Source organism: Styela clava, chromosome 1, assembly GCF_964204865.1.
Source record: "Styela clava chromosome 1, kaStyClav1.hap1.2, whole genome shotgun sequence".
Classification (NCBI taxonomy): domain Eukaryota; kingdom Metazoa; phylum Chordata; class Ascidiacea; order Stolidobranchia; family Styelidae; genus Styela; species Styela clava.
In genome coordinates, this window is record NC_135250.1 from 3,950,601 (window position 1) to 3,974,864 (window position 24,264).

Sequence of the window (24,264 nt, forward strand, 5' to 3'; positions counted from 1 at the left end):
AGTTGTGTAGAGGGACTGAGGCCTATGAGCAGGCGGTATATTTACTTGGATAACACAGACAGTCCCCGAACTCGTAATAAAACTAAAACAGGGAAAATCGGAATAAAATTATGGCCTAACCATAACCACACACTACGGGAGTACTTAAAAATGGGTGTATTAAGTATTTTTCACAAAAATACGCATAAAAATAAAAACAATATTGAGCCAAACAATTTTATATTTTAAAAAATTTAGTTTCGATTGCAAAACGTTAGTTTGCGATCCCGAAACTATTTGTCAATGGCAATAATGACCAAGAACCATTGCCTATGCCACTTCTTCTTTATCCGTATTACTTTCTCTTAGTGTTGAAAATATGAATATTGTACAATTAAAATCGTGGTTTTCTTCATTTATCTTGATCCTGAAAGTCCAATCAGTCTTCCATCTTTCCTTGCGTCTTTCAATTCTCCTTGTTCCATCAACATTTAGGGTGGTATTTGTGGAGGCTTATCACCAGGTACCATGCCAGCTGGAGACACCATACCTTGTGCCATGTTCCCAATTGGTGCCATGCCACATGTTTCTGGTTTATCGGGTTAACATTTCGGTTGATAACCAGGTGGAGCAGGTTCTGTATAATGAAAAAAATATTTCGTCTTCGTGATGTGTTTGCATCGATATTAACAATTTTTTAATAATTATTCTATTTCAATTGAAACGTCTCTTTCTGATTCCATCTCCGCGGTGTGTATTGCTTTGAGTGTGAGACTGTAATTACCGTGAATGTCAATGCAATATATAAATGCGATGTAGACAGAATCGTTCATTTACGAAATATGGCAGCGCTTGTTGCCTTCGTCACGCTTGACTGCCGATATCAGCTAAAGCAGGGGTGGCCAAAAATTTTCGACCAGAGGCCAATTCATTTTTTCCTTTTTCGACTGGCGGGCCATGTGAGTGTGGCATAAAAGGTACATTTTATGAACAATATTTTCGAAGTTACAAGAAAAAAGTGGAAAACAATAAGTCTAGTTCCAAAATTAATTTTAATTGGGATCTTAACAAATTCCTTGGAACTATTTTTAGCTAAAATATCGAAATTTGGTCTTACTGTGGTTGTGGCAGCATCAGGCGGGTCAGATTGAATTATTCAACAGGCCGTAATTAGACCGCAGGCGGTAGTTCGCCCATGTCAGAGATAAAGTCTTACCTACATATGCGTAAACTCAGTGTCCATACCTCTGATCCTTGCTCTTTTGCAGTGGTTCTCGAACTTTTTGCGCCGCACCCCCTTTTTTAAAATTTGTCTCGCGCCTCACCTCAAAAATGCCTAGCTAACAATAATCTACAAATAACAGATAGTAAGACGAAAGTATTTTTTGTTTGAAAAACACGTGGATGGAACATAAATATTCAAAATAAAAAAAATTTGAATATCCGAAATACGGCGGAGAAGATCACATCCAATTGATATTATTATTTTTGATGATAAAAATATCAAAAAAGATGTAAAAAATATTCTATCCTCAAAACTGCTCACATATACAATGAAAGATATCTAGAAAATTACAAAAAATGCAAATTTCTGCTCTGGTGATCACATTTCCCATAAGAGCTAATGTTAAAAAAATTTTTTACATCACTTTTATTTTTTGCGCGTAGGATGGGTTTTTAATGAATAAGGTCTAATGATGTTTTTATTTAGCTTTTCAAAAAATTGTCTACGCCCCCATGTGGGGCACGCCCCACAGTTTGAGAATCACTGCTCTTCTGTTTCGGTACCAGATTGAGAGGATACATGACTTTAGTCAAATATATCATCAAGTTACCTGAAACTGCGCATCGCCAGTCTTCATCTTTGAATAAACCAAACCCAAGTGCGGATATTTGAAGAAGACCCCGGGTCAAATATATATATATTAAACAAAACAATAAAACTTTGTTTGTAACAAACCTCTTTAGCGAGTTTAGCGAACACGTGTAATTTTTTCAGCATCTCAAACAAAAATCAGGTAGAGATGGAAAAGAAGAGTTGACTTTTTGTCGTTATGATAATTTGGCGCCACACGAACAAAAAGTTTCGGAACCGCTGTTTTAAACTGTTGTACTTGCAGTGAATGGGCTTGTAGGCAACCATGACATTTTTTCAAGAACTTTAACCCAGAAGGAAGAAACTTGAAAAAACTATTTGGGGAAAATAAGGAATATATATGTATAATTTCAATTTTGGAATTCCTGTAACTTTGTGACGGAACAATTTGGTGAATATTGCTCAAAACTTTGATTGGATACCAGCTTGAATATCTCTTATTTCTTTGTAAGTAATATCTTATACCTACACGTCTTATCGTAAACGTCAGTAGTAAACACATTACACAAGCAATAAACCATCGTCCAGAAACTGTCTGAAGTATAAATAGCATCGATTTGAAAATGATATATCAGAGCGCTGAAAAGCTTGTAAGAATCACCACTTATGACCCAGATAAGCAATGACAGCCGATAACTCCTTTATATTGACTTTATATCGGCGTAGCATGGTTCTTTAGTGATCCATTTTATCCTTGGCACCTTTATGTTTTCCAAAATTGGACATTTCACTCTACCACGCAGCTTTTTTGCTTTCAACTAAAAACTTATTCGAAATTTCAGCATTTGCTTTGTGTCTTGGAACCATCGCATTATTAACTATAATGACGTCATAGAACACAAAAAACGAATCCCATGAAAATCACAGAAATATTTGAAATAGATAAAAGTAATAGCCCTGTAGCAAAATATACCACTGTAAATTTCAAAGCGATTGGTCCAGTAATTGAAAAGAAAGGCGATTTTATCATAACAATAGTAAGAATAATAATGCATAAAGAATAACAACAACAACATAATAACAAAACGAGCCATAAGCCCATCCGGTGTCCAATAATATACATTACATATAAATTATATAATAAGTATTGAAAATATATTTTAAATTTTGAACGATCCCATTTTTTAATACAGGCATCAATTAATTGAATTCCCTGCGTGGCTCTATGAATTTCGAGATCAGATCTTTGAATAAACAAAACCTACGCCCGCTATCTACGTAAACGTAAATTCAAATGAATGAAATAAAGAATATTATTCAGACTTCGAAAAAATAAAATTAGGTGTTGGAGAACAATGAATTTGATACCCTATTTCAAAGCTTCAATACAAAAAGGCAAACTGCGGCGCTCCAGAAGTGTGTGTACGACAGTGGTGGGATTCAGGCGGTTCGCACCGGTTCTATAGAACCGTCTGACGGAATTTTATGAGATCAGCGAACCGGTTAGCATTACTGGTTACTGTCAATGTTCTGTTTGTAACAGAACCGGCTGAAAAATATGACTTTTCTGAAGGAACCGGCGGACAAAAAATTTGAATCCCACCACTGGAGTGTACCAATATGGAGATAACTAATTTTGCTCGCCTACTTTAAATCAAGTTGTGTGAAGGAACTGAAACCTATGGGCAGGGGGTATATTCACTTAGCTAACACAGACAGTCCCCGAACTGGTAATAGAACTAAATAAAGATAAACGGAATAAAATTACGGCCCAACCCTAACCTGGTACATATACTACGGGAGAACCCCTTTCTCGTATATGTGAATCTGTCGTTTTTTTGACTCTGTAAATATGGAATAGAAAATCATTTATCGAATATTTGTCTATGTGCTGTTACTATTATCTCTAAAAGTGAATATCGCTTTTATTTATAAACAAATAGGTAAAACGCTCTGTTCAATGTCGCGGTATGTTGTATATCACTAATGAAATTCCTTCGTGTGTATGCTGCAAAGAGATTCTTGAAGTTCAGGCAAGTTTGAAGTTCAATAGACTGCTAATAACGCTTGCTAAACTTAACGCTTTTTTTGAGATTCTGTGGGAAATTTTAGCTTCTTCCATCGCCATGGAAAGTCTGAAATTCTAGTTTGGGGAGAATTGAGAATTTCGATTCCGAAGGAAGACATGCCAAACAGTGAAAAACCACCAAAAAACCTTGCAATAACGTCGACCACCACGGTTTTTCACTGCAGTGAAAACATGACGAACTCGGACTTCACGGCACAGAATAAATAAAGTCGTTCGGAAATAGTGATGGAGAAATGAAGAGTTTTAAAATAGGGGAAGGGCGAAAATTAACGGCAAAGCTTGGACACTACTGCGCTTACCCGAATCTTTCCTCAAAAGATAATCATACCACAGCGACAGATACTTCTTGAATGCGTGATAGCCTAGCGCAGTGATTCCCGACATTTTATGACTCGTGGCACCCTTCCAAATGCTTTTCGCACCCACGCTCCCCCCCCCCCCCCCCCTGTTTATCATTGCTGTAGTAGTTAGTTTTAGAGTGTTATTTTTATTGGTAGATTCCGAGTCCCAATAGGTTCAAACAACTCATGCTCAACAACCGCTGGCCTAACGGTTAAATCATTAGATTTAACTGTGTTGGCACAGCTACGGCGTTTCCAAATAAATAATATATTTCCTAATCAGTAGCCGCCTTTACATGGCCATGTTCAGAGAGAAGGGCGCGAGTAAGCATCGCATAAAAATATCGCCTTTGACATTGCGAATAACTTCGTGAACATCTTAATGTTTTGCGAATAATATTAAAATTTAGCAACAAGAGACAAACATGTGTGCTTCACAACAAAATATTGCCCCAGGCTCTTTACGCCTAGGCTGCGTCGGAAATCTGTTTTTAGCCAAGTTTGCTAAATAGCAAACCTACAGCTAACTAATGTACAACCTTCCGACTGCAAAGTTCAAAAAGCAACAAGCAGTAAAGTATCGATATACTGGGTATATAAGCTTATAGATGGATTTGATAACAAGTACAGAATTTATTATTGGCCCAAAATTGGTCGCAGAATAAGCTCATTAAGCGCTGAAACACATTGCTGTAGTATTGATCATGTTTGCCTTTTGAATCACAGTCGTATTATTACGTCATATCACGTGATATCGATGCGTTCTAGTCTAACTGATCAAAACATTTAGGGATATTTTAGGGCGTTTCTTGAAGTGGAATATTGAGTGGACAATGGTGCTGTCGTAAATCAGGCAGGCTGTGGAATTATTGAAAATAGCAAATAGACAGGTATTGCCTCTTTTCCTACTGACGAAGGCAAGGTATGGTTAGAACAGACAGCAGCATGAGATTTCGAGCGCACCAATGTATTATTTAACAGCGTCGAACGACTGTGTTGTGATGTCAGTGAAGCAGTGATAGAATACGACACGTTAACTGAAGTTGTTTTGAATTCATTGATTGCTCTTTGTAATGAGAATTCGAAAGGAGCCTAACTTTGAGTTGCAAAGACGAGGTTTGTGCATTTGATGTTTGAGTATAAATTCTGAATTGTTTTTACGCGTGGCTTATATTTTACATTAATTCCGCATCATACTGCAATTTATTAAAGTAGCGTGTTGCATTATGGTGTTCGGCTTATGTGGAACTGTTTTTGCCTAGAAAATTATTTTCAGTCTGGCGCACATAATCCTGGAAATTGAAAGCGCCATAACTTATTATAATAATAATAATTACGCTGTAATGCTGGCCATCTTGTAGCGCAGTAAACCATACCCCAGGGAATAGATACGCTTCAGTGTTACGCTTCGAATAATGATTTGTAGAATGTTACTTATGGAAGCAGAGCCTTTTGGTGATGTCAGACATTTTGTAGGAAGTCCTTGCCATCGCTAACGTGGCGATCGCAATCTGCAGTAATTAAAACATGGCGGGGGGGTGTTCTCAAATCTCATAGTTTTGCAGTAGTGACGGGGACTTTCTATAAAAGATCCGCACTGTCAATTTGGTTAGCTTGTTTTGATGGGTGGTATGCCATAATTTACCAAGTGACTTATACAAAATTTAGAGCCTCATACACTCGATAAATCAGTTCGCCGATCTACTCATGGCTGCGCATGAAAATTTAGCTTGGCACAATGAAGATTTGAGCAGCTGTAAGCTGTATTTTAATGCGATTCTTGTAGTGGAATATTGAGAAGATACTGGTGCTTGTCGTACATCGGGCAGGTCGTAGAACTATGAAAGATAGCCAATAGCATGGTGTCAACTATTTTCTGTTTAACGTGGCTATTTGTGCAAGCCAGCTTAGTTAACTTTTTTAGGCGTGATATCACAATATACCGAGTGGCGGGATTTATAACCACATACGGATTGTATACTTGTTCTTCGATGTATTATTATCTACACAAGAAAGTTGGCCTCGCGCAACAAAGATTTGCTGAGCCTAATGTAGCCGTATTGCCGTCTCAACAGGAAACGCTATAAGCGAGTCGAAGGCTTTCAAAAATGACCTCATATCAGTCATCGAAGTCTTTGTCAATTCACGAGAGAAAGTGTTTGATAATTTTGTACCGAATTACGACATTATTGTACGTATCACAGGAAGAAGTATATGGTGTCCATAAAGTCTTAACATTTTTTAAATTGCATCGATACCATGTATGTATCAATAGAAGTAAAAATACTTGATATTTAAACAAACAAAACAAAAATACTCACTGATTATAAAACAACAAACCTGGTTAAGATATATTGAGAACTGACTTTATAACAAAATTGAAATTGTAAAGGGACTTTATGGACACCCAGTATAATAGCTGGTTTGCGGGTAGATTATTGCGTAGTGGTCAGCGCTTGACACTATTGTGGATTGAATGCAACGCGTTTGAAGAGCGTGGCTGTTATTTTACCCAGACTGTATGTATATAATATGTAAATCAGGAACGGTTCGGGTCTCTGTCAAAAAATCGCCCCCCTACGTCAGCGGTTTTCGAACTTTTTGTTAATGCGGCACCGAATTATCAGTGAAAAAACTCACTGTGCTCTTACACGAAAAAAATAGTAAATTTTGTGGTCGTTAATGTGTACTTTCAATGAGCGCTTCCGTACCATGTGTACCAAGATGACGCACAACCTGATAACCCTAACCTGGTACACATACTGCGTTCAGGTTGTGCGCAATCTTGGTACACATACCACGCGAGCATGCTTTTAATGTGCCAATTACTCCGTTATGAGAGTTCGTAGAGAATTTTGGAAGTGCCCATGTAAAATGTGCATATCAGTAGACCGGGGTTTTATTGACTTGTCGACCAGCGCAACTCAAATTTTTCCAATGCGATTGCCAATTCACGTTAATTAAAAAGTATTTGATAATTTTGTTACGACCTGACAGCATTGTGGTTAACACGAGAATTATACGATAGCTGACGTTGTGAGACAATGATCTTGTGGTTAGCATGCTGGGTATGATGATGTTGAAGTCGCAACTCGCAAGTTAAATATGGCGTATTCGAAGCTCGTTCAAGATGTCATCCAGGGCTTATGCATATAATATGTCGAGCGGAAGCAGTTCGGTCCTTTCCACACATATAAGTTTTTTTTTGGAAGGGACTGCTTATAGATTATGCTTATTGTTAAAAGAGAATGTGTGAAACTGCTCGTATCAATTACATTTCAAAATATAGCAGTTCTTTTGGCTCTTAAAACATGCGACCAGCGCGACGTTAAATTTGCAATCACGGTAAATATGTTCATCATTGTCAATTCGTGTTAAAAAGTGCTTGGTGATTTTATGCCAACTGACAGCATTGTAAATGGCACGAGAATAAATCGTTAGCTGTCATAATGACGCGATGGTTCTTCTCGTGAAAATAACGTTTTGAAAAAAAGTGCTGGTTGACATATGTCATGAAGTCATATGTCTGGCTGCTGTAACACGTGGTTGACAATATCAATCTGTGAGTCGTTGTCGCGGAAAACCCAGGCTTGTGAAACGTCCCATTTGTATTTTCCATGTGACACGTGGGACACGAAAACCATATGATATTCGAAGAAATGATGGTAAAACAATTTGTAATGGACTTCGTGTTCCTATATTTATAGTTATAAAGAGCAAAATATATTCAGCATTAACAATATACTTCGTGAAGGGGCTGATGGACACATGTATAATAGTTATGAATATACAAAAAGTTAACAAAGTCCGGAAATTTCGTTGTTTTGCATGTCTATTCGTACATGTAGTACGTACTATTTAATAGACGCTGCACCTAAATTTAACTATTTTTATCGAAACTTATTCCAATGGAATGGGTCAGGCATAATTGCCATGGGATGGAATTCCCTCCCGGCTGTGAAACCGTTGCTTTATGGGATCCAGAAAAATGACCGTCACTGATCATTTAGCGACGGATTTGTATAGGTGATATGTATCGTGTTTCCCCGAAAGTAAGACGGTTTTTCATTTCAATTTTCTTCCGAAATATAACATTAGGGCTAATTTTGGAGGATATCTTTTATTTTTATTCATCAAAAACAATATTACAGAGTAGAGAATTACGAGATTTTCAAATAAACAAAATATGAAAACGTTGTTGCAATGTGAAGTAAGCATTTTTGGAAAGTACAAAATTGGATTTACATATTTCACTACTGTTAAGTTATTTTGTAACGTGCTTGTTAGAAACCACAATGCAAGTGTACCTAAGACTCCCTAATTAAACGTGCGACTAAGCGGCACGAATATTTTCGTACGATCGATCCGTTGAGTATTTCTTTTAAAACGCTATTGCGAAAATTACTATTCAAGCATAAGAAATTTTAGAGGTATTATAAGAAGAACTAATGTGTAGTTGAAGGTCATGTAAAACACCGTTTAAGTCTGCGTTCCGCAATCGAGATAAAATTCATTATTTTAGGGGAACGATTTCACTTTGAATTTGCGTGTGGTTTTAGTAATATTGTTTAGTCCAGTGTTTCCCGACCTTTTATGGCTCGCGCCCCATGTTTATCATTCCTTTGGTATTTAGAATGTTATTATGATTGGTGTATTCCAAATCCCGTTATGTTCAAGGAATTCATGATCAACAAAGTGAAAACACCCTGTGAAACTACCTTTTCAGGAAATGAAACTAGAAAAAACGGGGAGTTTTCTTGTAAAGGGGGCCACGAACCCCTTGTTGGGAACCCCTGGTTTAGTTATTCAGTATGATTGTTATACCTATTTAAGCACGCATTATAATATTTTCAAACTATACAAAAATGTAAGTGATTCAAGAGTCTTGCTGCACACTAACACAAATATATTTCTGTAACGTTTCGTCTGACCAAGGTCAGACTTCTTCAGACCTACATAGTTCAACTACAACACGAAAAGCAGTTACATGCATATTTAAACAATCATAGTAGAATTATAGAAGTCACGCATGTTAAAGGAGCATTAGGAGTCTCGCAGAAACCAAATAATCAATACAAAAATGTATTTGCTAGTTCTGCATATCGTCAGCTAAATGATCCATTATACTTTGAATAACAATCGGAAACAGAGTTTTTATGTACAATAGTGAGAAATTAAATGTTTCAAATTGGCAAGGAAACGAATGTGTCAGGAAAGTTGTACGCAGTGCTATCAGCGAACCTTGTTTTTTCTCAGGCAAGTGAATAACGTGCCTGTAGCTCATAGGTTATCAAAGTGCTCCATACCGAGCCCTAGGGCGCCATGAGAGAAACCTAGGGCTCGGTGAACTATTCGTTTACCTATTAAAATATGAATTAGTTAATTTTGTAACTGTCCAAAGAGGTGACCGTACATTTGAACCCACGTTCATTTGAACCCATGCGTATATCCACGGGTTCAATCTATATGCGGGTGCTAAAACCCATGGGTTAGGGTTAGTATGGGTTTAACTATCCGTGAAACAAAAAAAATTCCATAGGTGCAATAGCATACAGGTGTAATTGTCATGGGTTCAAATGTACGTGGGTTCAAATGTAATGGAACCGTCCAAAGAGGCAATAACGACCATAACTTATCAAATTTGATAAGCAACAAATACATCCAATCCAATGAATAAAGTAAATTTAATTTTCTCAGTTATATTAATCAGTAAGTAACAATGTTTTTGTTTTTTTCATAAATTCACTGTGGGGCCACCACTGGTTTAGTTACTCAGCATAGCATGTTGTGTTTAAAATACACGAGGAACTTGCTAATCAGTTAACGCACGATCTGTGACATCATTTGAATATCAATCAAAAATAATCGATACAAATTGCTTTCCAGTTATTATAGTAATATACAATCACGAGTACCGTTATACACGGAAGTGGATAATCATGAACAATTTATTGGCCGTTCTTGTACTTGTTGCGCTTGTGGGTGAAGGTAAGTTCTATATTTACTTGTTTATATCAGTCAATTTCAACCGGAATACCGTGGCAACATAGGCCGTGGCACCTATTGCACGGGATATCCTCAAGCCTCTTAAAGGTTTCATTCCTCTCCACTAAAACGGTTGAAAATTACTGGTTTACACGAGATCTTGGCACAAAGTTCCTGCAACTGATGCAAAAAAAAATCACATCCGCCACTAGGGCTGGGTAATTTCGAATACCTTGTGATTTCAGAATTGAATCGAATAATTTTTTCGAATCGAATCAAATCTCGAATACTTGGAATTATATAAATGTAAGCGACTTTTTATAGTAATTGGTCTTCTTAACAAATGAATTACTGAAGACATAGAATACATCACTCAGGCAGATTACTGAGCGTTCACACACAATAACAAACACGTTTTATCAATAACTCACTTCAGAAAATAGTCATATGTGAGGATTGCGTTGAAAAAATATGGCTTCAATGAAAAAAAAATTGGAAATTAACTCGACCATTGTTGACAAAAAGAAAAAAACAAGATGGCGGCGATTCGAAATTTAGCTTTGAACCGATTCAAATAATTTACTATTCGATTCGATTCGAATATTCTATTCGAAATGCCCAGACCTACTCGCCACGTTTTAGAATACAAACCAGTGATTATCTAGTATTTTAAAATTTGAATTCCCTGCACAATCTACATTCCTAGCCCCAACTATTTTTACTATTTTTTAAATTGTTAGCGGTGGCGGGAAATTTTTTTAGGGGGGGGGAGCTTTGGACAAAAGATTTGTTAAATGTATCCGTCAGACGCTTATTTTCATTCTGTCGAATAAAAACCGGAATTATTCTTTATTTTGTATACGACGTATTTATACAAAATTCTCTTCAAACGAGACTGCAAATGTGAAAACCGTTAGTCCAGTAGTTGATGAAAAAAAGCGATTTTTTTCATAACAAGAAGAAATATACCAACAACAAAACGATCTATATCTTCAAGTCCAATGAAAAAAATCATCAACAAAACAATGAATTTATTGTTGCAGGCCTGGCCATTAAATGCTACCAATGTACTGGGGATGATTGTAAAGGCAAAGAACCTGAAAATTGCGGCATCCTATTGAACGCATGTGCAAACGTAACCGGAGTTGGTGGGTATTTTATAAGCTCCTATTTGTTGAAGATTTCCTTCAAGTGTTATCCATGTCCATTATTTAAAGTAAACGAAATGACTCGATTGACCAACAGACAGACTTGAATTGAGAATAAATGTGAGCTAACTTTGTCATGCATCATAAATGAATATAAATACCACTGGAATGATAAACAAGGGGGCATGAGGTATAAAAGGTTTGGCACTACTAGTTTATAGCATGTTTGATATCCCTAACTTAATTATAATTGATTCGACCCTTTATCTGATTCCTCAAGTCTTATCTGCCATTTGGATCTTGTGTGCCGCTCGGTTTTATATTTTGTGTTTATCTGGAAACGAGTTAATTTGCGCCTAAATCGGTGTACCACTTCCTCTTGTGGCCACTGCTTTTCAATATTGATAATAAACAGATTATATGAGGCCACCCCTCCTTTCCCTAAGGTACTCAACTGAATATCCAGCAAAGTCGCGCCCTTGTGTTTTGCGGGAGGATCTCTTCATAATTATCCCAACAAAGTTGTTGTCAACCAATCGATTATTTTATCCGCCTTGTTTATTTAAAAAAGAGAACAACCAAGAGTAAAAAAATATATACGTCAGGGAAAAATATTTACGCAATCACAGTTAATTTATTTAAAATTAATGTAGTCATTGTGAATCGATAGCTAGGGAGGTTTTTTGTCCGTGGTCCTACAGAGGGTCTAGGGCCGGGTTCTCAACTTTTTTTTTGTCAAGTACCCCCCGAGTCACGAAACAATCAACGCGAACCCCCGACAATCAGACACCGAACAAACTTCGTGTTACACTCCATGAACGCACAGTTGAACCCCGCGAGGGCGCTGTCGCTTGTATTATTACTCTGTGATATGTTGTGATTTTGTTTTTCTGTTAATTTTGATTCATGTTGCTGACCTGATGACTGTCACAGTCTTTCCAGTCTTTTGCGACTACTTATCTATTGCTAGGAGTCTTTCACTTGTATCAATTCTTATGTGTATAATTACATTTTTTACAATTGTCATTATACACGTTTGTCAATTTCCGTGCTTTTGTGTTGATTCGTGCATGATAGAAATAAATCATCTGAATCTGTGATATATTAACTAACGATTTGTTGAAACAACAATTTATTGACCAGATGTAACTAAATTAAATCTTCGTGTTGATATTATTGCCCTTGTCCTCCGCCTAATTAATGAATTCTTGAAATCTCTCCCAAGTTTTAATAGCCATAATCACTTTCTCCAATAATCGCAGTGCGCTGTCGTATTAGATTTCACAGTTTGGCTGCAAAGCCGTGAATTTCACATTGTTGCGTCACAATTACAACAACGCAACATCAGGAAAAATCTACGTTTCAATTGGCACCTAGTTACAATCGACACGCATTTTCCTCTGATAGTAATAAAGGATAATAAAAAACAGCAACACACAAAAACTCGACTGCCGTCCATGTACCCCTGGAAATCTTCTCGTGAACCCCTGGGGGTTCGCGAACCCCAGGTTGACAACCCCTGGTCTATGGCTTAGTTTGAGAAACCACGCACTTGGGTCGTCGCCAGGGACGAGTAAAAATATTTTGCTGCCTAGGTCGAGTTTCCGATAATGATGCCCCTCATACCTAGCTTCAAAATTTGGAGAATAAACTGGTTATTGAAGTTGTTATACATATGATATTGAATAATTTAAATTTCGAGTCGGAGTAAAATATTTGTACTGTTCTATTATTATAAAGGAAATCATCAAACTCACCCCTGTGAGGTGCTGCCCGGGGTTTCTGACCCTATGAACCTTTCAGACACCCCCTGGTCATCGAGCCAACTAATACGAATATTCTTTCTAACAGGCGATGTAAAACGACAATGCATGATAAATACTGGAACTGGTTGTATGCGAGAACCTATCAGCGGTGGAAGGCTTTGTGTTTGTAGCACAGGTACATTGAGTTGATTTTGAATGTAATAAACACGCAATTTACTGATCAATTCGTTTTCTATAAGAATAACATAATCTCTTCACACGAAAAAACAAGTATATTTGTAAGTTTTCTGAAAAAGGTAGACTATGATCTAACGAAGCTTACAAATATACTTGCAATTTCGTAGAAAGGGATTATGTTATTCATATTTATCTTCATAATACTATCTTGTTCAAGCATCCTTGTGCAACGGACACACACGAATCCGAAGTAGAAAATAAACAAAGAAAAAAAGATTGGCAGTTCAGCGCACGAAACCTCAGTGCCCTCTACTCGTTTTTATAAATATTGTCATGAACATCATGTAACCGTTCCATACAAAAATACTGATCGCCGTGGCGCTAGTCCTTTTTCAATTTTATTTTTTTAGCTTAGGATTTCCGGTGTGGCGCATCGTGCGAAGCGATATAAATACGCTCGCCTCCGCACCTCTGATTACCTTGTGTGGTTTCGCAGATTTGAACCCCATGCACGAATAGTTATGTGCGAGAATTTTGCTGGACTCCTTGCGCCGTAGGGTGGTTCACGTAACCGCTGGTCGGTTATGGCTTCCTCTACCATCAAGTCCATGCATCTTGAACACAACCAACTGGCTAACTGATTTCACACCCGATATGGAGTGGTAACTGGACGAGAGGCCGAGGTTCGCCATATGATTAGGCTGTGATATTATCGGTTTTCCTCTCCCCTGGGACAAATATGTAAATGTTATCCTAGTATTCAACTAATCTGTCTTAAGGCGATTTCCATGATTCGCTTAAACTCTTTTATAATAATACAATATCATTATAACTAAGATGAGTGAGTTTTTACTCAAATTTATTATTTTATTTACTACAGATGGCTGCAATGGTGGAGCTTACAATATCAAGGGAAATGCATTCGTTTTACTCTTCAGTTTATGCAGTTTTGTTCTTGTCAAAATCTTGTCCTAATTTTTTCCTATTCCAAAGAATTACAATCATTTTGCAACATTTTCGTATATACCTACATTAAATTCGTTTTTTCTTATATTTTGATCAATTGTTTAATTGCTGGGACGGAACGCGCCAAGGCGATATAAGGTTAATAATTTTGTCGTAACTTTCCCAATCGCAAACTCGCAAATGGGTTAGAGCAGGGCTACTACTATTGTGACATCGAGAAAGGTGGAAAACAGTAATCGGTGGCCACAATACTACCATAAAAACACAAGAAGCATTGCGGGAAACCAAAGTATGAGGATTTTAAATTAGAGGTCGGCCACCTGCGGGCCATATCCGGCACACGGAGTAAAATATTCCGGCCCACAGTGCTTCACTTAAACCTACGGATCGTTATTATGTTATTCTTGTTCTTCATTAATAATTCGTTTTCCAATCTTTTTGAAAAAAATTGCTTTTGTTTTCAATTACTTAATCAAAATGAAATTTTCCTTGCGAAGAACTAGGATTAGTGATAGACATTTAGAAAATTTTGATTTTATCTAGTGTGTCACCTAGTGTCGCATTAAATGTTATTTGTAAATATTTTGTATAATAAGACGACTTGAGTCCACGAGTTGTCGCAGTGTTCGCTCGCTATTAAAGTCCGCTAATCTGTATAAATAATGTGGTTCTTCAGCCACCCGTTCAGTCTTTAACTTTGTTGAAAAAATATGTGCAGCCCGCCGAGATTCGTAACACTTGGTTTTGGCCCGGGAGCGACAAAAGTTGCTGACGCTTGTCTTAGAGATTGCGTGTGGCAGTGACTCCGTGTCTTTCCATAGCTTATTGCAATTTTGGAGCTGCGTACAACCATGTTCGAAGCGACTTCTAATGATAAAAAGTGGGGGACTCGTGTATGATCTCCTTCTTATTCTGTATTCTGCCGTTGTTAAGACCCCTCCCATTGAAAAATAACATTTTGAACCCCGTGCTTATTTTTGGCTTTGGGTAGATGGCAACACTGGCGATATGTCATCAATTACGAAACAAAAGTACGAGGATAAAAACAGAGTTGTCAAGTCAGAATGGGAAGAAGAATACGCATTTACCAGTCAGGAGAATAAACCTTTGTGCTTAATCTGCCATGAGCTACTAAGTCAGAATAAAGTCAGCAATGGTAAACGGCACCATGAAACGAATCATGAAAGCCTCTTACGAGACTACCCTCGTAAATCAGCTATAAGGAAACACAAATTGAATGAGCTCAAATTGTGCATATATTTGAGTATACCTGCCTTGTTTATCTATTTATTGTTATTAGACTCCTGTGTGAGTTTCTTTTCTCTTCATGGTATTTTAATAATAATAAATTCTGCGGATCTTTTAAAGTTCTGACTTGCAGCATGCGGTTCTTATACTAAAAAATTGTGCCCACCCATGGGTTAGAGCAGCGGTTCCCAAACTATGGGTCGCGACCCACTGGTGGGTCGCAAAAGGAATCTTAGTGGGTCGTGGAAAGATGTAGGAAGATTTGATTGATTATACTGGTTATTGGGGTCGACGGCGACTCGAATACGTAAATCTTCAAAAAAACGTTTCCTTGAAAGTTTCCTTTTTACGATCTTCTCAAAGGAACAAAAATTTGCTACACAAAGCATAACCATGTGGCTTTTTTACGCATAGCAGTTTTGTACACTGTACAGCACTTCTTACTTACCGTGTTTCGCCGAAATTTAGACAGGATTTAGATTTATTTTCTTTTGGAGAATAACACTACGGGGTATTTTGGGAGAGGTCATTTGTGTTCATTTATCAAAAATAAAATTACATTGTAGGAAAATCGCAAGATTTTTAATAAACATTATATAAAAACCGACATCAATTGTTTTTATTTGTATTTCCTATACAAAAATCAAGTGACAAATATTATCATTGTGATTGTAACATCACACAATCTTGAATAGTGGTGTAATCTTCACCTTACCTCAGGTCATTGAACCTCTCCCACACATTTTTAATTTATTTTAAGGGTAGGGTTCAAGTCTCGAATTCTTTAACTCTTCAAGCCCCGGCCAGCGAATTATCGCCTCCTAGTGGCCGTGGTAACGAACCAGCCGGCGATATATCCCTTCCGCTTTCCGGGTTCACTGTTTCGGTTCAACGCTTCTGTGTGACCTGGTTTTGGTATCAATCGATTCTGACGTTACGTCTCTACAACGCAAGATAACGAGAAAAAGGCATCAGGCCATCATGTGATTGTTTAGTGCTCCCAAAGTTTTTGAAAAATGACGATTTTCTATGGTGATTTGTTCGTGATATAGTCGATTTAGGCGCTGGGAACACGCCGTTTTGCTTGTAAATACAGCTTGTAAACAAAGACCGTCTCGTCTACAACGCTATGATAACGAGAAAAAGGCATCAAGCCATCACGTGATATGTTAGTGCTCCCAATGTTTTTGAAAAATGACGATTTTCTATGGTGATTTGTTTGTGATATAGTCGATTTAGGCGCTGGGAACACGCCGTTTTGCTTGTAAATACTGCTTGTAAACAAAGACGACCTCTTTTATGAATGTTGGCTTGATAACTGTTAGCGTAGCGGCATTGTCTTTTGAAATTTAATATGGAATTATCTACTGGAATCGAAGTGGAAAGTGATTTTGGTGAGAGGTAAGTGACTTTGATATACTTCCTGTTAGTTTTTTTTCAACAGTCTTGACAGAAGGCTTAGTTTATATTCATTCTGCTGTTGACACTGTAAATTACAATATTAGAATAGGAATAGGATTTACTTTTTTATCCTGGGGGGAGAGGAAAGTCGACTGATTAAAATTGCAAGCAGTCACTTATAATGAAGATATTGGCCCTATATATCATATAAATCTGTTCTTGATATCTATATTCAAATATAAGTCAGCAGATGTGCAGTATGATTGATTAGAATTGTTCCTTTACAGCTCTGGAGATGAGTGGGAGTTGGAAGACATTTCGTCCTCTTCTGATGAATCAACAACTCCAATATTTATAAGGCAATTCTCCAGTTCTGGCAGTTCAGATATGCCAAGTACCTCGTCTGCGTCCACAAGCACGACTCGTTCAAGGAGAGGCAGACCAGTAAAAAGAAGATGGTCACGTTATGTTGGTCATGTTATATTGCCAGGGTATCAGTGTTTTTATTCATTCTTTTTCATTTATTCTTCACCCATTGTATATAAACATTTTTCGATGCGATTATTCCCACACTGTTTTTTTTAGTCTTTTTGTATACACTGTTTTGATGGATATCACTTTTTTCTAAAATCATCCTTGTTATATTTTATGCATTGTATATATATATCATCACTGTTTAATTCATTTCTTTCATCATTTGTTATCACTGTTTGGTTCTTTTCTTTCGTTTGAGTTGTTGTTTTTCATCCGAGACCACGAAAAAAATTCATTTTTTGTGTATTTTCATATGCTCTTTATGAATAGTAATTTATGGGTTAGACAGGAAGGGATAATTTTCCTAGATTCGCAATAGCTTGTAGTTTCTGGCCTCCAACTTTGGTGGTCGTGGCGTTTATAGTTTTTTTGTGAGTATTTCGTTTTCAAGGTCACTCGATTTTGATCAATTTTCGCCAATATTTACTAAGAGTGAAAACATCGATTAGTTTGACCTACATATTCGGCGAGTCGGTTGGAATGTGGTAAAAATGAAAGGGAGTGCAATATAGGACTCGTTTACCTCTTTCAGACGCTACCGAATGCGTGTTTATAGGGTCAGTAGTTGACGTTTGAGTTCGAATTGAAAACATAGCATATTTAGGGGATTATTGCAGGTATAGGTGGGTTTTTTCGAATTTGACCTTGGGGCTTGAAGAGTTAAGTCTAAAACTATCTGAAATTGAAATAAATGTCGAGTCTATTATGGAAAGTAGCAAGAAACAAGCTCATCCTTTCACTAGCTTCACTGAAAATTTAATTTGAGAAAATAAATATGTTTCCTCCATCAATGTTTTATTAATCTATTAAAGTTAAATGGGTCGCCATAATCTGTGGTAATAACTAGTGGGTCCCAACTCTAAAAAGTTTGGGAACCACTGGGTTAGAGCATACTGCAAACGTTAAATACCGGCGAGAATCGGCCCTGTAACGATAGATTTTCGATATATACTCAAGAGGAAGGGACTTAAAGAAGCTGAAATGCGATTTGTTGTTAATGATTTTGTCATAAACTTTTTCAAGCCACCTACAAAAACTTTGCCCACACGGCGCATATCAATACCGATGAGAATCGGTCTTGTAAGAATAGGGTTTTGATATCTTCCTAGGATAAAGGAAATTGGGAGAAAGCGATTGTGGGAATAATCATATGGCAAATCACGCGCGGATGAAAATTCATGTCTTGTCGTAGTCTCCTTCAATGTGGTAGGAGTTAATGTCAGTACGCCCAAGTCTGCCGTACAAAGCTGTGAAGTCGATTTTGGAGTCGTATTTACAAATTCCCCGGAACGGAATAGCGAGGTCACCAAAGTCTGAATTTCAATGGTGATATATATATATATAAATTGAAAATTTGTCTACATAAACTCAAAAAGCATTAGGTTTACCAAGACTTTCTTTAACAAAGGAGGCTTTTGTCATCAAAACTTATATTTTCTCGGATTTGAGAGCTGGAGTCAACTATTTTACAATCCGAAGACCTTGCAGCCCCGGTACAAAGTCGGAATTTTAGACTTTCAATGTTGATACTAGGTTTCAAATTTACTACAGAAAATGAAAAATCATTAAGTTTACTATGGCGTTCTCAGTATCGTAATAAAAAACTGACATACGCCAATACTTTCGCCATCATAATTTTATTTTTCCAAAGTTGAAGTCAACTTTTTTAAAGATCGGTGTAAAAAAAAAAATCTAAATTTCCTCGACGCCACATCCCTGGTACAAATTTATCTACGTTAACATTCAAAATTGTCGTTTGCTTCACCAGCTCACAAGAGATTTCCGTTGCCTTTCTATTTTTCCGCCACGACCCTAGTCGATTATTCGGAACAGGCCAAATAAAATACTCACTATATATCACTAATACAAGTAAGCGTTTTCTAATTTTAGTTTATCAGCTAGTTCTTTTGCAAATAAACGCACCCAAGATGGCGCGGCGGTGTGGCTCAACGGGCTAAGCGTTAGGAATACGCTCGCCACCGCACCTCTAACTACTCTGCGTGGGTTCGCAGGTTCGAGTCCCATGCAGGGATGGTTATGTGCGAGAGGATTGCTGGACTCCTCGCCGTCGTTGGGTGGTTCACGTAACCGCTGGTCGGTTACGGCTTCCTCCACCACCAAGTCCATGCTTCCGAAAACAAAACAATACAGTATAACTAATCCCATACCCGACTTGGAATGGTGACCGGACGAGAGGCCGTGGTTCACCATATGGATAAGCCGTCTTATCGGCTTTCCTCTCCCCCGGGATAAATATGTAAATCCTATCCTATCCTAAGATATGGCAAATTCAGCAGGAACAAACTTGTTTCAAACCTACGCGAGCTAGATCAGGATTAGGATAAAATTTACATATTTATCCTGGAGGAGAAGGAAGTCGATAAGACGGGAAACCACGGCTTCTAGTAGTTATCAGTCCATGTTCGGTATGGGGTTAGTTATTGGACACGTAGTGGGCATAACGATCGTTTCAATATTATGTTGTTCTTGTTCTTGTTGTTATTTGACACAGAATAAACCGCTTTTCTCTTTGAATACTGGACCAATTGCTTTGACATTTTCAGTGGTTGAAGATAAAATTTTTCACCAGAAGGCTATTACTTTTATTCATTTTAAATATTTCTGTTAGCTCTGTGAGATTCGTTTTTGTTTGCTATGACGTCATTAAACGTTCTGCGGATATCGGACGCCATTTTGTGTCCTACTGTACTGCTTCGCTTGGTGTGAATATATTTGTAGATTGTGATCTGACGGTACGGTACACCGTACTGTACTGCGAACAGACGTGTCCCTATATTTGGGCGTAGCTCTCTTGTTTGTTTCAGATTCATGGACTTGTCAAGCGTTCATTTTTCATGTGCTATATAATGAAAATTAGTTATAGATTGATGAGCAAATCAGATCACATACCTTAAACCAACAATGGCCAAAAATGGTGAGTTCACTATTTACATCTAAAATGTTTTTTTGAATACCGAATATCAAATACATGCCAACAGGGATATTTGCACAAATCATTTCAAATCCGGAATTGTAGATTTCCTATTTTTGCAGCTGCGGTCCCCAACCTTTCGTGCCACCCTCCTCCCCCCCCTCCATTTATGACTCCAGTGGTATTTATAGCGTTATTTGATTGGTAGATTCCGAGTCCAATTATGTTCAAACTCCAATTCATGCTCCAAGTGAAAACACTGTGTGAAATAACCTATCAAACAATGAAACAAGGCAGAAAGGGGAGTTTTCTAGCAAGGGTAAAATTAGTTATGCACCTGGCATGGTGGCCGCAGCAACTGCTCTGTGCCCTGCAGTTGGGAACCACTGTTTTACAGTGTCAGTAATTGAGCGAATGTTATACGCTTTAAATAATGAACCCACGAATGAGAATATTTTGACTTATCGCTGAAATCAATAAATTACTATACTGAAATAAGGAAATGTATTTGGAAATTGAATTCGCTTTTAACATCTCTGATGGCTGCTTGGTCGTATAACTCCCTCTTGTCTATTCCAAACTAATTTGCTGTATAGTACTATTGTTTGTTATTATGATGACTGTTATTTTATTTCGATTGACAAAAAAATAAAATCTCTCTCTCTTTGACTGCAACACATCCAATTCAACAAAACAAGAACAAAATTTGATCTGAAATACCCATTTATGCAACATTCTTATTTCAAAATTTTGCATATGCTGAATTCTTTGAAATTCTAATGCTAATTCAGTCAATTCACCAAAAGTAGTGATGAATCCCTCGACCACCATTTATAAATGATTGTTAAACACAAGAAAAAAATAACAATTATCAATATTGAATTAACCAACTTTTTTCCGCACAGAAAAAGGTGCATTCAAGTCACATTTAATAACAAAAAAAACATCAAAGCACCATATATATGATTGATTACTCTGCCTTCTTGATAACAAAAACGTCCAATCTCTTTAAAAAAAAATCGAATGCTATTTTCTAATTTCAATAATGATCAAAAGTGGAACCTTTTGCCACACAAAAAATACAGTCGAGTCAAATCAAAAGATTTTCAAACATAACAATACATCCAACAAAGCACTATATAGATTGATTACTGTACGTTTTACTGTTTGAAAATGCTGTTCTCTCTCACCTTCAAAAAACAAAAGTTTATTCGAGTTCGACTAGAAAAATTGAAAGTCCTATTTTTCCCCACATAAAAAGGTTCAGTTAAACTGAATTGAATTCAAATTTCCCAAACAGCACTTAATCAAACAAAGCACCATATACTGCATGATTGCCACCAGGTAATCTCATGTTGATAATAAATAAAGCACCACCGGTGCTAGCAAAACAGCCGAAACATCAGCAAATTACCGTATATCGTTTTGCTAACACCGGTTGTGCTTTATTTATTATCAACAAAAGCACCATATACGATCGATTGTGTACGCTTTTCGATTAAACCTAAGATAACAACTCTCTTTTCTAAAGTTTCAGAAAAGATCGAAAACCCAAACCAAAATACAGAGAAGCTTAAACCAGGGCTTCAAGTTGAAGTTTGGTATGTCGCTATCGCTATAGTCAAAGCCAGAGTCTAGTTTTCCGATTCTCGGGATTCATAGTTGAAATTCTAATTTCAGTCTTCCAAAATCAGAATTTTTAAAAAAAAATATTAAAGGACATCAAATTTACTAAGCATTCTTATTAACGCCTTTAAAGAAGGTTGGCATACGCAAAATTTTTTCTTTTTATCAAAACTTGATTTTCTCAGAGTTTTGTCTTGGAGTCAAAATAAAAGTAAAATTTTTTAAACACAAAGCCAAATTTTTTTAAACCAGATGGTTAATTTTCCGCAAATCCACCTGGCTTCACTAAAGTCTCCCAAAAAGATTAATTTCCATTGAAGTCTACAGAGCAAATTCAATGCTCATTGTCGCCCTCCAGTGATCTGTTCCTTGAGAATCATGATACTCTTTCTTTGTTCTTCTGGCAACATAGCTATTTGTTCTGGAGTGAGTTGCAATACTTGCATTATCAACGCTGCCTTTTCTTGGTCAGGGTTATTAGGGTCAGGGGCACCTGCAGGTGCAGGCCCTGATGCGGCGGGTGGAGGGGCTGCCCCACTTGTGGGACCAGGTTGTGGCCCCAGTCCCCTTCGAGGGTCGCCACCACCCCGTTCTAACGATGACCCACGATCACGACTTGGACCCGGTACATTGTTACGTTCCAATGATCCTCCTCTTTGATCAAGCAATCGGCCACCTCGGTCGTGAAATGGTGGTCCATCTCTATCTATAGGTCCCCGATCTGGTGGTCTTCTGTCCATTGGGGGACCCCTGTCCATTGGTGGTCCACGATCCATGGGCAGCCCACCCATACCTGGTATAGCATCCATGCCCCTATCTGGGAATTCTCTTCCAAACGGGCCACGCCCAAACGGCTCAGGGCTACGCCTCCCTCTATCTCCTCTTGGACCCATTGGGGGGCCTCTTCGATCAATAGGATGGTCACGAGGACCTATACCCATTGGCTCACCACGCCCTCTATCTATAGGAATATCCATGGGCATTCGGTCATCTGGATGTCCGCGGCGTGGTAGCATTCGAGGTGGTGGGGACCCGTCTCGTCGCCTTGGTATATCCATGGGTTCGTCTATCATTCTGCGAGGAGGTTCACGATTTCCATACGGACTTCTGCCAGGTGGGTCACCATTCGATCGACCATCGACCGGTCGGTCTAATGGTTCCCCTGCAGGAATAAGATTAGGAACTGGGTTTTGTCGATGAAGCATTTTCATTGCAATTTCTGGGTCCACAATACGCATAACCACTTGTGCTTGTAGCAAGGCATAAGCAAGTTGTGGATTTTGTAAAAGCATATTTCTAGCCTCAACTGGGTTATTTTGAATACATTGTTTCATCTGTTTCATAAGTTCAAACATTTGTTCAGGCGGTAAACTGGCAACTGCTTTGCTAATCGCTTCTGGTGCATCTCGGGATGGGACAGGTTCACCATATGGGCTTTCTCTCGGTGGGCCTATGGGGCCCATTTGACCTAAATCTTCCATAATTCGATTTTTCTCACTTGTAGCATGATCAACTCTCAGCGAACGGCCATGCAGTTCGCGATTATTTAAATTTCGCATAGCGCTCATCGCTGTTTCAGTGTCTTGATATTCAGCAAATCCATAACCTTTTGGTTTCCCAGATTCTCGGTCAAAAACGAGACGAAAACTGACAACCGGACCAACTTCTGAAAATATATCTCTTAGACTCTCTTCAGTTGCTTCATAAGGAATATTTCCCACAAAAACTGATCTTGAAGATCTTTCCAAATCAATCAAATCCCGGTCTCGATTCATCCTCACGCTTTTGCAAATGTATTTAAAAAGGTAATTTTAGGCTGGGACATAAAGAAATTCAAATTTAATTGAACTTAAAAACAAACTCTCAATAGTGACGTTTTAAGAACTTGCTATAATAACTTATATATTAAATGTAAAACAAACAAAATAGTGCATCTATGAAGAAATTATAGATAGAAAGATAGATAAAGATTTGGCTTGGAGAAGTTCAGTATAGTTTTAGCTCAGTTCATGTACAAAAAGTTTTAATTTAGGTAGTTTTCAGCAATTAAAATTCAAGAGAATATAATCCAAGGTTCCTGTAAGTCCCATGCATTAAATATAGGAAGCGAATGTTGTAAAAGAGGATTATCTCAAGGAGAAAATATTATCTTAATAGAACACCAAGAGTAAAACCTTATGCAATCTGCAAAATTATATAAACTATTATATGAGATAAACATAGGGAAAAAGTCCAAAACAAAATACTGATGAGGAT

The 24,264-nt window shown here is 37.6% G+C and overlaps 4 protein-coding genes across 4 annotated transcripts in view; 2 read left to right on the forward strand and 2 right to left on the reverse strand.

Moving 5' to 3' along the window:
• LOC120325511 (translocation protein SEC63 homolog) overlaps positions 1–24,264 on the reverse strand; it is a 97,820-nt gene that overhangs the window by 7,630 nt on the left and 65,926 nt on the right. The window lies entirely within an intron of this gene.
• On the forward strand, positions 10,116–14,360 carry LOC144427162 (uncharacterized). Its single transcript, XM_078115926.1, has 4 exons — positions 10,116–10,213; positions 11,254–11,358; positions 13,210–13,299; positions 14,182–14,360. Exons 1-4 carry the CDS (start codon positions 10,165–10,167, stop codon positions 14,274–14,276), a joined length of 339 nt encoding a protein of 112 aa, XP_077972052.1. The 5' UTR covers positions 10,116–10,164; the 3' UTR covers positions 14,277–14,360.
• Positions 16,483–17,926, forward strand: LOC144425393 (uncharacterized). The gene is made up of 2 exons (XM_078114875.1): positions 16,483–16,916; positions 17,204–17,926. The coding sequence occupies exons 1-2, from the start codon at positions 16,870–16,872 to the stop codon at positions 17,499–17,501; spliced, it is 345 nt and encodes a 114-aa protein (XP_077971001.1). The 5' UTR covers positions 16,483–16,869; the 3' UTR covers positions 17,502–17,926.
• LOC120347561 (uncharacterized) lies at positions 20,982–24,162 on the reverse strand. Its single transcript, XM_039417591.2, has one exon. The coding sequence runs from the start codon at positions 23,781–23,783 to the stop codon at positions 22,350–22,352; it is 1,434 nt and encodes a 477-aa protein (XP_039273525.2). The 5' UTR covers positions 23,784–24,162; the 3' UTR covers positions 20,982–22,349.

What these genes read in the sequence shown, in the direction of transcription:
- LOC144427162 (XM_078115926.1), top strand. Translation starts at nt 10,165, where the DNA reads ATGAACAATTTATTGGCCGTTCTTGTACTTGTTGCGCTTGTGGGTGAA. An exon ending in TGTTGCGCTTGTGGGTGAAG is followed by an intron (nt 10,214 to 11,253) that starts GTAAGTTCTATA and finishes TTATTGTTGCAG; the next exon opens with GCCTGGCCATTAAATGCTAC. An exon ending in TGCAAACGTAACCGGAGTTG is followed by an intron (nt 11,359 to 13,209) that starts GTGGGTATTTTA and finishes TCTTTCTAACAG; the next exon opens with GCGATGTAAAACGACAATGC.
- LOC144425393 (XM_078114875.1), top strand. Translation starts at nt 16,870, where the DNA reads ATGGAATTATCTACTGGAATCGAAGTGGAAAGTGATTTTGGTGAGAG. An exon ending in GAAAGTGATTTTGGTGAGAG is followed by an intron (nt 16,917 to 17,203) that starts GTAAGTGACTTT and finishes GTTCCTTTACAG; the next exon opens with CTCTGGAGATGAGTGGGAGT.
- LOC120347561 (XM_039417591.2), bottom strand. Translation starts at nt 23,783, where the DNA reads ATGAATCGAGACCGGGATTTGATTGATTTGGAAAGATCTTCAAGATCA.